General features: G+C 40.2%; 1 protein-coding gene across 2 annotated transcripts in view; it reads right to left on the reverse strand.

The window, feature by feature from the left end:
- CMTR1 (cap methyltransferase 1) overlaps positions 1–8,925 on the reverse strand; it is a 40,382-nt gene extending 31,457 nt beyond the window's left edge. The window contains exons 1-4 of one of the 2 annotated variants that reach the window (XM_060754075.2): positions 8,742–8,925; positions 4,238–4,372; positions 2,689–2,840; positions 234–392 (exon numbers count right to left, since the gene is read on the reverse strand). In XM_060754075.2, the coding sequence (XP_060610058.1) occupies positions 234–392; positions 2,689–2,840; positions 4,238–4,367 (441 nt within the window). In that variant the 5' untranslated portion in view covers positions 4,368–4,372; positions 8,742–8,925. Of the gene's footprint in view, positions 1–233; positions 393–2,688; positions 2,841–4,237; positions 4,373–8,475 lie in introns of both variants that reach the window. The other variant, XM_060754073.2, reaches the window with a different exon arrangement.
- Positions 8,926–13,852: the final 4,927 nt, after the last annotated feature.

Below are 13,852 nucleotides of genomic sequence, written 5' to 3' on the forward strand. Positions count from 1 at the left end.
TATTTATTAAATTATTCAGCACTCTAGGACAAACACTACATTCGACCTTTGTTTTTTAGGATGCAAATCCTCAAAATTATTTTGTCATGGACATCTGCCAAGAATGCAATACAAAAGGGAAATGCATCAGACTTTTCCATTATACAAGAAAGCCTGAAATTGTGGGTGATTAGGACATATGAGAAGGAACTTATGGAGGAACTACAACCATGAATAAAAGACATCATACAAACCTCCGGCTCATCCTGCCAGTTGATGTTCACCTCTCCATCAAATCCTTTAAGAGTGAGTCCCAATCCTCGCCTTCCTTTCTGTTGGGAGGCCTCAACGATCTCCTGCCTTCCTTGGCCATATTTTCCGAGTCCTTCACCTTCCCGAAAACCCATTTTGGCCTGTGGAAAACACATAAAAAGTTATTTGATAACATATGCAAGCAGGTACGTACACTTCTATCTGTGTGCAAGCCAACAAAATAAATAAGGACTCACTGGGCAATTGTGATTTAAAATGTGATGCATGGAATCGTTTTGTCACCTTTGGAAGTCATTCAACATGAGTAGAAAAATAAAGCTAAAGCAAAAGTATAAATAATTTAAAATTACATCTTCAAACAATGGCCATACAACAAACTGTATTATATGGCAGTGTAGATGGTGACTAAGGAGGCCAAAATATTATTACCTGCCAAAAAAAAGCACTACATTGCTTTGTTTTTTATTTCCCTAAAATTAATATTTGCATTTCAACAAGGTTTTATTAACAGGCAAGTCTCTGTGAATAGGGTTCCCTGAAAACAGAACATTTCTGAGTTAAATAAAAGATACAATCTCTTTGCTAAGCTTTCACTCCGTTGATTTTTAATGTTTTTCCTTATTTCTTCTATTTAAAAAATTATGAAAAAATTAAACATGAATGAATTTTTGTTTTGTTCTCATGAAAATGAAGAAGAAAAAGGGAGGAGAAGAAATATTTTTTAAAAGCAGAGAGACCATACATTCTCATTACATTTTTGTGATGCTGAAATTCAATAGTGACCTATCACTGTATTCAGGCTTGAAAGACTTCATATACTTCTACCTACTATGCAACTGTCAATGCATCTCAGAAAAAAGATGTCAAGACATAAGGCTTCAATTATCTTTGTGTTACAATTAATATATCATTCCTACTATGAACATCACTATGTCTATTCCCTCCCTATTGTTCCATGTTCAATTTTTCAAATCTGCCCAGAGGAAGATCTGGGTACTCATGAGCTAACCTTCTGGCAGAACAAAGACTATGTAACACTTCAATGAAATCTTCTGTGCTTGCCTAGGAGAAAATATTCTGTTATTTCAAAAGGGTCTCTGAAAGTTCTCTTGCTTCCTCTTCCCTCACTCTGATGTTAAATCACACAGTGCCAGACTGCAACAGGACTCCACGGGCCCCAAACAATACCCTGTATTTATAGAAAAGTCTGTATCAAAGATTTATTGAGTTCAGAATATACTTGAAATCCTGACAGCCCACAGGACATAAGAATAAGGTGTTTGGGGTGAGCGTGTGTGTAAGCAGTAGAAAGAGCTTGGACATAGTTTAAGAATAGTAGAGCCTGCACTGCTTATAAGAAAATATTATATTGCTCTATTAGATGTCTGTAATGTACATCTGTCTGACTCTAAATTACTCCGACATACCCACATTAAAGCTCAAAAAGAGCTTTAACACTTTCTAAAATAATGAGTTTAATTTTCATATCTGCTCACTGTGGTGTAGTGGTCTGAGCGTTAAATATGAGTCTGAAGACCACCCAACCATGGAAACCCACTTAGCAAGGCACACTTTCGCTGAACTCAGAAGGTAACTGCAAACCCTTTCTGAACAAATCTAGCAAAGAAAACCCTGTGATAAGGTCACCATAGGTCAGAACCGACTTGAAGGCATACAATAGCCAGCCCCTACATGTCTTGTGCCCAAATGTGCAGAAGGATAAAAGGGAAAAAAAGATGGCAGAGTAGAAGTATACATAGTGAATACTTTCCATATGAACCTTTCCATAATAGTGTACACTCTTTGTTTCTAAACCACCTTCTGAGATGTTGATGTTTCTGAAAGCACTTTTATTCATATTTGCCAAAGTTAGAAACAGACTCTTAAAATGAAAGCTATAACTAAACAATTGTTAGTTGCAAATTCAGAGCTTCCACGACTGAAGGACTACTGCAGATATATCTTGGTATGAAAAGGGAAGCTTTTCCAAACATACAGCATAAACAAGGGGCCCTCAAACTTTTTAAACAGAGGGCCACGTCACAGTATCTCAAACTGTTGGAGGGCCGGGTTATAATTTGAAGAAAAAAAATCCTATGCACACTGCACATATCTTATTTGTAGTGCAAAAAACACTTAAAAACAATACAATAATTAAAATGAAGAACAATTTTAACAAATATAAACTTATTAGTATTTCAATGGGAAGTGTGGGTCTGCTTTTGGCTGATGAGATAGGGTCGCGGTGGTTGTTGTTGTTGTTGTGTTGTTCAGTCATTTCAGATTTAGGTTGACCCTGAGCGAGGTCCGGGTAAATGACCTTGGAGAAGTGTATCCGGCCCTCGGGCCTTAGTTTGAGGACCCCTGGCATAAACAGACACACATATTTTCCAATTTGGTTTAAAGTAGCATGTTCTGGACACAGCTTTGACCTACCATGAGTTTCTGAGACACACTGTTATACATGGAGTAGCGAGAGGATGTTCCTTCCACAAGAGATTCAGTATTGAATGTACTGCTAAAAGAGCCAAAAGCAGGTCGCCTTTCATTGTTCTCACCATCAGACTCACTACTGCTTGTGGAGGACTCTGAAAAACAAGTAGCAAGAAGACTCACCATCACAAATATTTTGTTATTCACTGTCTATGAATACAGCCTTAGACTAAGACACACCAAACAAAACTATCTGCCACAGTACTCTTAGCCTCACCTTTGGCTTACCAGATATTTTGTTACAGTTAAAGTGCACAACATTAACTTTAATTATTCTGGATATTAACTTTCAAATAAAAGACAACTTTGATTTGGTTTTCTTTAAAAGTATAAAGTTATATGCACAATTCAGATTTACTTCACATTTTTTCAGGAATTAGCCATTACTTTTTGTATTAAATAAGAGACATCTAATTCTTCAGGAAAATTGTTTTTATAGTCCGTCCTTGTGAAGAAAATCAATTTTTACAAAATTTTGTGTTCATGCATTTCTACTGAGAGATCCATAGGTTTCATCGAACTAAAAGAAAAGAAATTAACCACCAACCCACTGTTGAGCCGATAAATATTTGCACTGCTCTATTCTGTATCAACTGAATAGTCTTGAAGGGTAGCCCTAAGTAGAGTAATCCAGCACGGAAATAATCAAAGTATGATTTCATGAGGCAAAATCTACCTTCTCTAGTTAAGGCTCCAAACTGTGAGTCAAAGAAAAATGGACAAAAGCACTTCTGGCTACTGATAACACTTGAACCTTCATGGAAAGTGCCAACTGTAGACATATTCCTATGCTACCCATCTGCCACCTTCAGACGTTAGTTGGCATAGTGCAGCCCTCCTAGTGCTGTAGTTAAAACTACACCAGCTAGAACAGTGCAAATGAACTATTGGTCACTACCTAAACCTGCACAACAAGATTCAGTAATATATGCCAACCTGAAGTCAGGAATATGCCAACCTGAGTTTTCAAATGTAGCATCATCACATCAAACGCATATTGAATCCCTATTTTATAATTAGGCATACTCCTCACTTATCTGGATTAAGTGGATAATGAGGGCCATACTTGATTAAATATTATCCACAAACAACAAGGGTGACCAATAAAGATCACAAGACTAACAAATATTTACTACTGAATCTAAAAACTTGGATTGGAGTGGTTTACCAATAATAACAACTTTATTTTTGTACCCTGCTTCCATCTCCCTGAAGGGACTCAGGGTAGCTTACATGGGGACAAGCCCGAATTCAACATAGTTTAAAAAGAGCACAACACATTAATGGCCTTCTTTCCACAAATGCAGGCCTACGTCATACTCTCAATGGAAACCATACCCAGCTAGATCACTTATACGTTGCCCCCAAACTTAATTTAACAGCTCACTGAGAGATAAAAGTCTAAATTTGTGAACTTGCCTGACTTACTTTATGATAAAACAGTAGGGAATATTGAACACAAGGAAGCCACAAATAAAACATCTTGAATTACCTTGAGCTGCATGATTTGCAAGCTGAGTTTCATCATCAGATGTAGAGCTGAGGGTCAGACCCAACTCTTCAATCCTCTTCTTCTGTCTTTTCTGTGGACTAATATATTCAGGTTCTGATCTTCGCTTCATATTTGCTGTAAGAAAGAAACTAAATAGAAAACACATTTCCAAAGAAGCCCTCCATTAGGGATGTGGAATATCATGACACCATTCATCACACGTATTCGAAATTGAGTTTACTCTGTAACTGCATGATTAGGTTTTCTCAACAAGGGCACCCTAAAATCATATAGTTCTGTGACAGGTTGCTAAGGGTTGCACAAGAGATCATCATCATCATCATCACCACCACCACCACCACCAAACCACTTTCTTAGAGATTCCCTGAGATCTGAAAATTATTTCAAGAGTTCCTTCAAGGTAAACATGTTAAGGCTATTTGTGTGGAACATGAGCAAAGCCTGAAAAATTAACGTCTCCTTCCTATTATTCATTTTATTTTTAAAAAGAAAAAGAATAATGACCTGAACAGTGGTTTCCTCCATCAGATGGCTTCAATATAGCATGCCTCTACTATAAAAAATCAATTATATATTGAAAGATCACCCATTTACTAACTGGAGCTCATTTCTAACATCCACTTGCAAGAGAAAAAACAGCCATTCTTCCTATTACCAAGAAGTAAGTTTCACTATATTCAGTGTAGTTTACAGTCAAATACCTGCCACACAATTGCAGTGCAAGATTGCAAACCTAAATATAATTTATAATGGGTAACTCCTGTTAATATAGTAGAATTTACTCTTGGTTAAACATACATGAAACCATTTTGTGTGTTTTGCTGAATTCAGCAGAGCAATTTTGACTAAATATGGATTGAATAAGCTGTTTAACATCACAGAACACTGAAAACAAAAGAGGCCCTAAATATATAACCAGCATATCATCTGTTTTGTGCCTTGAAAACTATGTAATGAACCAGTTTAAATAAAGAAGCCAGAGAACTCACAGATGTGAAATTATAATATTATGTAGTTCTTAACATATGTTAATAACAGTCGCCAATTAAACTTTTTAAACAATTTTTACATGAGAGGGGCTGATGGATAATTGTATAATCAAGAAAAAGCTGTATAATCTGTTCCTAAATTTTGCATACCTCAAATTTACTAAAACCACGAAAAGAAAATGCCTTCTATATCACACTAATCTCATGGAGAAAATGAAAGCAAATGCTTTTGTTTACACAAAGTATAAAACCTAACGAAGAAAAGTGAAAGCAAACAAAGAATGGGGGCACTATGAAGACTTTCTAGGTTCAAATTCCCCTAAGCATCAGAAACAAATTGCAACCAATTTTTTAAAGGATACAAATTGTACATCAGCATTCTGGTATATATTTCATAATACAATTCCATACATGAACTGAGATTCCATATCATTTTTGCTACGGGATTCGTTGATTTATAACTCCATTTTGAATTAATGTCTATGAACTCTGATCTTTTAATTCAGACACCTAGCTAAGTGTAGATTCATTTTTACCAAAGACTAGGAAGAGGAATAAATGATCTCACAAAAAAAAAAAACCAAACAGGTTCTGAAGAAGGTGGTAAGGCAAGTAGAAGAAAAGATGTATCTAGTGGTGCATTTACACCAGACATGGGCAAACTTTGGCCCTCCGGGTGTTTTGGACTTCAAATCTAACAGTTCGTAATGGCAATGCTTTTGGTAGATGGAGGAGGCAAAAGATTGGTTTACTTCAGGGCAGCATTCTTGTACTGACCTTGTTTAACATCTTTGCTAACTATCAGCCACAGCCACCACTCACAAAGAGCTTTATATATGATGATGACCTTGGCCTAACAACACAAGCAAAAGACTTTGAAACGGTTGAAAACCAAGTTACGAATGCCTTGAAAGATCTTTCCAGTTACTATAAAGATAACCACCTGAAGATTAATGCTGCTAAGACATAAGTATGTGATTTCTGCTTACATAACAGTGAAGCCAACAGAAAATTGAAAGTTACCCAGGAAGGCCAAGAACTCAAACATTGTTTCCATCCTAAATATCTCGGTGTCACCTACAATCGAACACTAACATATAGGAAATAATGCATGAACACCAGCCATAAAGTAACTGTACGCAATAACATCCTGCGGAAACTTACTGCCAGTGCATTGGGTGCAGACCCAAAATTAATAAGAACACCAACCCTGGCCTTGTCTTACTCAACTGCCAAGTATGCCTGCCCTGTTTGGCACAAGTCTTTCCCCTTGACATTAAGTCTAGTCATGTTCAACTCTGGGGCTGGTGCTCATCTCCATTTCTAAGCTAAAGAGCCAGCGTTGTCCACAGATACCTCCAAGGTCATGTGGCATCATGTGCTGACATAACTGCATGGAGCGCCATTACCTTCCGATCTGAGTGGTACCTATTGATCTACTCACATTTGCATGTTTTCCAACTGCTAGGTTGGTAGAAGCTGGGCTAAGTATGTCAAGTATGTCTGCCCTGTTTGGCACAAGTCTGCCCACAAGAAGCAGATGAACATAGCATTGAATGAAACAGGTAGAATAATCACAGGATGTCTCAATCCTACACCTGTTGATAAACTCTATACGCTAGCTGGCACTGCCACCCCCACCCCCGATGTGTGATGGGGAGTTGCTGCTAACTGTGAGAGAAATAAGATTGAACACTGTGAAAGCCATCCACTATATGGCTATCAGCCTCCTCCCAATAGACTGAAATCAAAGAAAAGCTTCATGAGAACCACCACTCCTCTTAACATTCCTTCAGTAACAGATAGAGTGTCCCTCTGGGCAGCTAAACCAGGAAATCCCAATTGGATGCCCCCCCACCAGGTTCTTTGTCCAGGGGCAAACCAAGACTGGGCAACTTGGAAGTCCCTGAACAGATTCAGAAGTGGAGTGCGCTGATCAAAAGGCAACCCGGCAAAATGGCACTACCTAAAAGAATCCTCCACCTTGTGCAACTATGAAGCAGAACAAACAACTCCACATCTGTATGCTTGTCCGCAATCTCCTGCTTCACGAACTGAGGAAGAACTGTTTAAAGCTACAGACAATGTAGTCACTGTCACCCATTTTTGGTCAAAAATATTTACCTGCTTATTTATTTATTTGCCATATTTATATACTGCCTTTCTCTACCCCAACAGGGGGACTCAAGGCGGCTTACAATGGCACATACACAGTGCCTCAAAACAACAAATTCACCTAAAAATAGTTTAAAATTACAACATATTAGACATGATTAAACATATTCAATGTTAAAAACACGCCATCCAGAGTTCAAGGTCTAAGGCTATTCTAAGGTCAAATTGCACATAATTCTATATTTGGAATATTGCATTGCCCTAATTTTCAAAAACCTGTTCCCAGAGCCAGGTTTTGACTCTCTTCCTGAAGGCTAGTAGAGAAGGGGCTGATCTGATGTCACTAGGGAGGGAGTTCCACAATTGAGGGGCCACCACTGAGAAGGCCCTGTCTCTCGTCCCTGCCAGGAGTACTTGTGAGGCAGGCGGGACTGAGAGCAGGGCCTCCCCAGATGATCTCAGTCTCTGAGCTGGTTCATAGGGGAAGATATGTTCAGAGCTTGTGCTCCTACTATTTTTATTGGTTTTATACTTATTTATGCATTGCTTCTGATGGAGCCCAGTGGGTTAAACCCCTGTGCTGGCAGGACTGAAGATTGACAGGTTGCAGGTTCAAATCCGGAAAGAGGCGGATGAGCTCCCTCTATCAGCTCCAGCTCCTCATGCGGGGACATGAGAGAAGCCTCCCACAAGGATGATAAAAACATCAAATCATCCAGGCGTCCCCTGGGCAACATCCTTGCAGACGACCAATTCTCTCACACCAGAAGCGACTTGCAGTTTCTCGAGGGACGACCAAAAAAATTGCTTCTGATATGAAATAAATAAATTCCAATTATGAGAGTTGAAGTCCAAAACACCTGGAGGGCCAAAGTTGTAGATCAGACTATGACTGATCCGCACTGTAGAATGAATGCAGTTTGACACCACTTGAACTACCATGGCTCTATGCTATGGGATTCTGGGAGTTGCAGTTTTTGAAGCACCAGCACACTTTGGCAGAGGAGGCTGAAGGTCTTGTGAAACTACAACTCCTGTGATTCCACAGCATTGGGCCTTCAAATAGTGGAGGATCCACCCTTAGGCACTAAGGTTGGAGTTAAGGAGGCTCACCAAAAAAACAAGATCCTACTTCGTTCTACAGAATGTATTTCCTGGGGTGTAAGCCTAGGAGTCCAGCTTTTGAGGTCTGAGGCAGAGAGGAAGAGGCAGGCATCCTCCCCCGGCGGCGAGGAGGGAAAAGGATTTGGGAGCAGTTGCAAAAGCAGGAGGGGAGAGCAGGGGGCCTTCAAGGAAGAGCAGGCCGGGCCTTAGTGAGGCAGCGGGGAAGGAGACGGGCCCACCAGCCCTCCCGAGGGGACCCTACTCGCTGCACTCACGGGGGAAGCAGCCCGCCAGCCAGCCAGCCTCAGCCTGGACCTGGGAGGAGGAGGAGGAGGAGGAGGAAGAGGGGGAAAGCAGGGCCTCGAGGGACAGAAACAACCCCCAGCCTCCCAACTCCTCTCCGCCACACTGGAGTTTCGATTCTCCACAGCTCCAGTCCGGGGCGGGGCCTCTTTTCCCGCGAGGCGCCTGCCAATGACGTCAACAGCCCCGAGGAGGCGGTAGCCACTAAATAGAGCGGCGCCACTAGACGCCCCAGCGCCACCTCATGGCGGGAGGTAGGCGTTGCAGAGGTCGCAGAAAGACACTGAAGAAGTCAGATTCTATATGCACAGTAGAATCATAGAGCTGGAAGAGACCTCGTGAGCCATTCAGTCCAACCCCATTCTGCCAAGAAGCAGGAAAATCGCATTCAAAGCACCCCCGACAGATGGCCATCCAGTCTCTGCTTAAAAGCCTCCAAAGAAGGAGCCTGCACCACACTCCTAGAATCATAGAATCAAAGAGTTGGAAGAGACCTCATGGGCCAGCCAGTCCAACCCCCTGCCAAGAAGCAGGAATATTGCATTCAAATCACCCCTGACAGATGGCCATCCAGCCTCTGTTCAAAAGCTTCCAAAGAAGGAGCCTCCACTACACTCCAGGACAGAGAGTTCCACTGCTGAACGGCTCTCACAGTCAGGAAGTTCTTCCTCATGTTCAGATGGAATCTCCTTTCTTGTAGTTTGAAGCCATTGTTCCGCATCCTAGTCTCCAGGGCAGCAGAAAATAAGTCAGCTCCCTCCTCCCAATGACTCCCCCTTTATATTTATTTATTTATTTACAGCTTTTATATTCCGCCCTTCTCACCCCGCAGCGGACTCAGGGCAGATTACAGTATACACATATATGGCAAACATTCAATGCCAATTTTTGACATCCAAACATATACAGACATACACAGAGGCTATTTAACTTTTTCTGGTCGCCAGGGGAACTATCGCTTTCATCGTCCATCTGCAACGTTGATTAAGCACTTCCGCATTCCCCACATGCTTCCCCGCTGGAATGCTTTGCTGGAGTCTTCTTTATGGCCTCATAAATCAGTGAATTTAGCCTCCCCACACTTTTAAGGTGGTACCTTATTTTCCTACTTGACAGATGGATTCGAACTCATGACCTTTTGGTCAGAGTCTTAATGCACCTGACACTCAGCCAGCTGCGCCACAATCCTTCATCATGGCCCTCATCATGTCTCCTCTCAGCCTTCTCTTCTTCAAGCTAAACATTCCCGGCTCTTTAAGCCGCTCCTCATAGGGCTTGTTCTCCAGACCTTTGATCATTTTAGTCACCCTTCTCTGGACACATTCCAGCTTGTCAATATCTCCTGTAAATTGTGGCACCCCGAATTGGTCACAGTATTCCAGATGTGGTCTGACTAAGGCAGAATTGAGGTCAGACCACATCTGGGATGTCCAAGTAGGATGGATGGATGTAGTCGAAGGCTTTCGTGGCCGGAATCACTTGGTCTCTGTGAGTTTTCCGGGCTGCATGGCCATGTTCCAGAAGCAGGAGAAAATGCTTCTGGAACATGCCCAAAAAGTCCAGAAAACTCACAGCGGCCCAGGCTGGGTGGAGTTTGATACTACTTGAAATGCCACGGTTCAATGTTATGGAATCATAGAAGCTGTAGTTTGATGAGGCACCAGCACTCTGGCAGGGAAGGCGAAATGTTTTTATTCTCCCCAAGCATTTTTTTTTCATCTTAAAGCTTTAACTGAGCCAGAAATGCTCCAGTCTGCCATGTTAATATTTTGGATTGCATTGTACCATGCTTTTGTATTGAGACCATCGTTGCTTATTATGATTAAGATCCTGTATGCCTTTAGTGTAATGTAAAAATGCAGCAGCACTGTTATGTTGGCTCTTACCACTGGGACAGACATCAGATCTTTGATTTCATCTGTTGTACAAAACACAATTGACCCTCCATCTCCCAGTCAAAAATGAGAGAGATGTGTGAGAACAAATGGCTGCATGGAGGTAACACGCCGCAGATGGAAAAGTATAACTGCTTACGTAAAATGTTTTGATTGCCATAATGCTAAAACTGGAATCCGGCACAAATTTTAAAGTGTACTGTAAACCACTTGTCGTTTTATGAAAGGCAGTAGACAATGCCTTAAATAACAAAAGTTAAAAAGTAAAAGCATAGGGCAACTGAAGTTGCAGGGAGAAATGTTTATACACACAAAACATAACAAATGAGAAAATAAATTTGTAAGTTTATAAGTAAAGTGGGAGACTGAAAAACAAACAGTCCCTCCTGTATTGTTTTATGAAAAACAACTAGGCAAGGCCCTTTGTCATGTCTTCTATAGACTGATAGCCAAAATATATGTTCATTGAATGTCTGCCTTTTTTGGAAGTCACCCTGAATCCCTTCGGGAAGAGAGGGCGGGTTAGAAATAAAGAAGTTGTTGTTAGGTTCTTGTGGGTTTTTTCGGGCTATAGAGCCATGTTCTAGAGGCATTTCTCCTGACGTTTCGCCTGCAGCTATGGCAAGCATCCTCAGAGGTTGTGAGGTCTGTTGGAAGTAGGAAAAATGGGTTTATATATCTGTGGAATGGCTGGGGTGGGACAAGGAGCTCTTCCCTGCTGCAGTTAGGTGTGAATGTTTAGCTGATCACAAGTTGTTGTTGTTGTTGTTGTTGTTATACTTCCTGCATACATACACACCTTGAAACACATACCAACCCTTAAAAGAAATAGCTGGAGGTACCATACATAGCTTTAATCAATTACCCATATTTACTTCAGTCTAATGCACCATTAAATCTAATGCACAACTCAATTTTCAAAACCCTGAAACCAAAATAAGTCTTTGCTGGCAAATGTAATGCACAGCAGCCAAAGGTGCACTCTTTATAATATGCCCATTACAGATGCTGCCCACTTAGAATTCCATCTTTAAAAACAATTTTGTTGGAACACAAGAGCTTTCATCAATGGAAAAAGAAAACTTTGGGGTGAATCTATGCTGTAGAATGAACCCCCTTTGTCTTAATTCAATGCTATGGGCTCATGGGAGATTGTAGTTTTACAAGGCCTTGAGCCTTCTCTGCCAAAGAGTGCTGATGCCTCATCAAACTACAAAACCCAGGATTGCATAGCATTGTGCTATGACAATGAAATTACAGATGACATCCCTCAAACAGAAGCTCCAGGTTAACACTAAGATTCCCCTATTAAACAAACTCAAATCTAGTGCAGCCTAATTTTGGCAATCTAAATTATCAAAAAAAGAAGTTTGCATAGGATTTGAGTAAATACAGTAACTTTAGGTAAAAAAAAATCTTACTACTATTTTTAAGTTAACTTTTTATTCTCTCAGACAGTTTCTAAAGGCAATTTTGTGAACTATTTGAGACAATATAATTTACTTCTCATCTTCCAGAAGTACAGAACTCCAGATGCAGCTGAAGAAACCATATGAATTCATCATTCCTGCCCTATTTTATTTATTATTTATTATCTAGAAATGTTCTAAATCATCCTTCTGGCAATTACCATTGAACTAATAACCTAATACAGGAAACTACACAAAAGGAGAAAACAGATGAAAAGAGTGGTAGATATAATACATCGAAGCACAAAATCTCAAAGCTGTGAACAAATTGAAGGATTGTCACCTAGCGTTTGACAGTAATAAGAACGAATACTGAAGAGGTAGTGCTTCCAACTCTCATTTCGAGAAGAAGAGACAGACTGTATTCTGACAGTGTTATGTAAAATCTTGTCCTAAATAAATTTAAATACCTCATACTTTTTTAAAAGCTGAATCTGTAAAGTGCAATCTTACATACTTGAAAAAGGGTACAGTACCTGGGAAGTTCACCTGGGAAATGCACTATATAACCAATAATTACTAAGGGAAGGCCCTGTGGAAGTGTCCTTGACTGCTTAACTGGGAAGACCTAAAGAAAGACCTCTGACAGTCTTAGTAGCGAAGCAAGCTTGTGTGGACAAGTCTTTGAAGTAGCCTGGGTTCAAACTACTGGAAGCCACCATTTACCTGATAGATTAGGGACCTGAGAGTTGTTAGAGCCTGAAGTTGTTTAAAAGTTGAACTATCCTTTTTTTTCAGCTTGCAAAGACAAGGCTGAATACTTGGTAGCCCTCAGTAGACAGATAGGAAAAAAACAGCAGAGTACCACAAAAAGCATGCTCAGAGAGAGAGAGTACAAGAAACCAAACAAATGAAGGTAGAGCAGCTTCCCCATTTTGCATCACACTTTTGTCCCATGCATGCTCTCGCTGAACTTGCAACAAGTGCCAATTCTGGAAGTTGCAGTTCCACATTAGCTTAAACTTAGGTTTCTGATCTAACTGAATTATTACCATTATTGAATGCTTTGATACTATTTTAAGCTTCTCCAAGATAGATCACTCAAGGGAATAGATGTAGGTTTGATGAGTTAGGAGAGTATCTCTTCCCATTAAATATGTCTGCTCTTCTCTCATATCTTAAAAAATTGCACATGGATAGACCAACTGAGAGGGGGAATGGTAGTGAAAGCACAAGTGATTCCCAAATTTTGATCCTCAAAATATTTTGGGATTTATCTCTCAGAATCTCTGATTATTGGCTACTGAGGCTGCTTGGAGTTGAAGTCCAAAACACCTGAAGGACCAAAGTTCGGGAGTCACTGTTATAGCTTAGAGACAGCTCTTTACAATCTTAAGGGAGAGTCAACAGTGGCAGGTCTTAGAGTGCTCAGTATGCTCAAACTATAAACCTGAGCTATATAAATTGATCGTCTTCTATTTGGATATGTCCCAGCTCACTTTTGGTTGTGTCTTTGGTTAGGTCTTCCACTCCAGGAAAATTCACTATTACATGCCCCCCATAATCATATCTAACAAATTGCCTTCCGTGGATTTGAAGTACTATAATACACAATGGTTTGCTGAAATCAACTCGTTAGCCTTAAAAAGTGCCACAATACTCTTTTTTCTTAATTATGTTACACTAAAACAAAAAAGCACATTTTAAGAAATCATATGATGGCAATATATATAATAAAACAGATGAGAAAACATTTGAAAAATGAAGTCTGTCTAATGC

Source organism: Anolis sagrei, chromosome 1, assembly GCF_037176765.1.
Source record: "Anolis sagrei isolate rAnoSag1 chromosome 1, rAnoSag1.mat, whole genome shotgun sequence".
Taxonomy (NCBI): Eukaryota; Metazoa; Chordata; class Lepidosauria; order Squamata; family Dactyloidae; genus Anolis; species Anolis sagrei.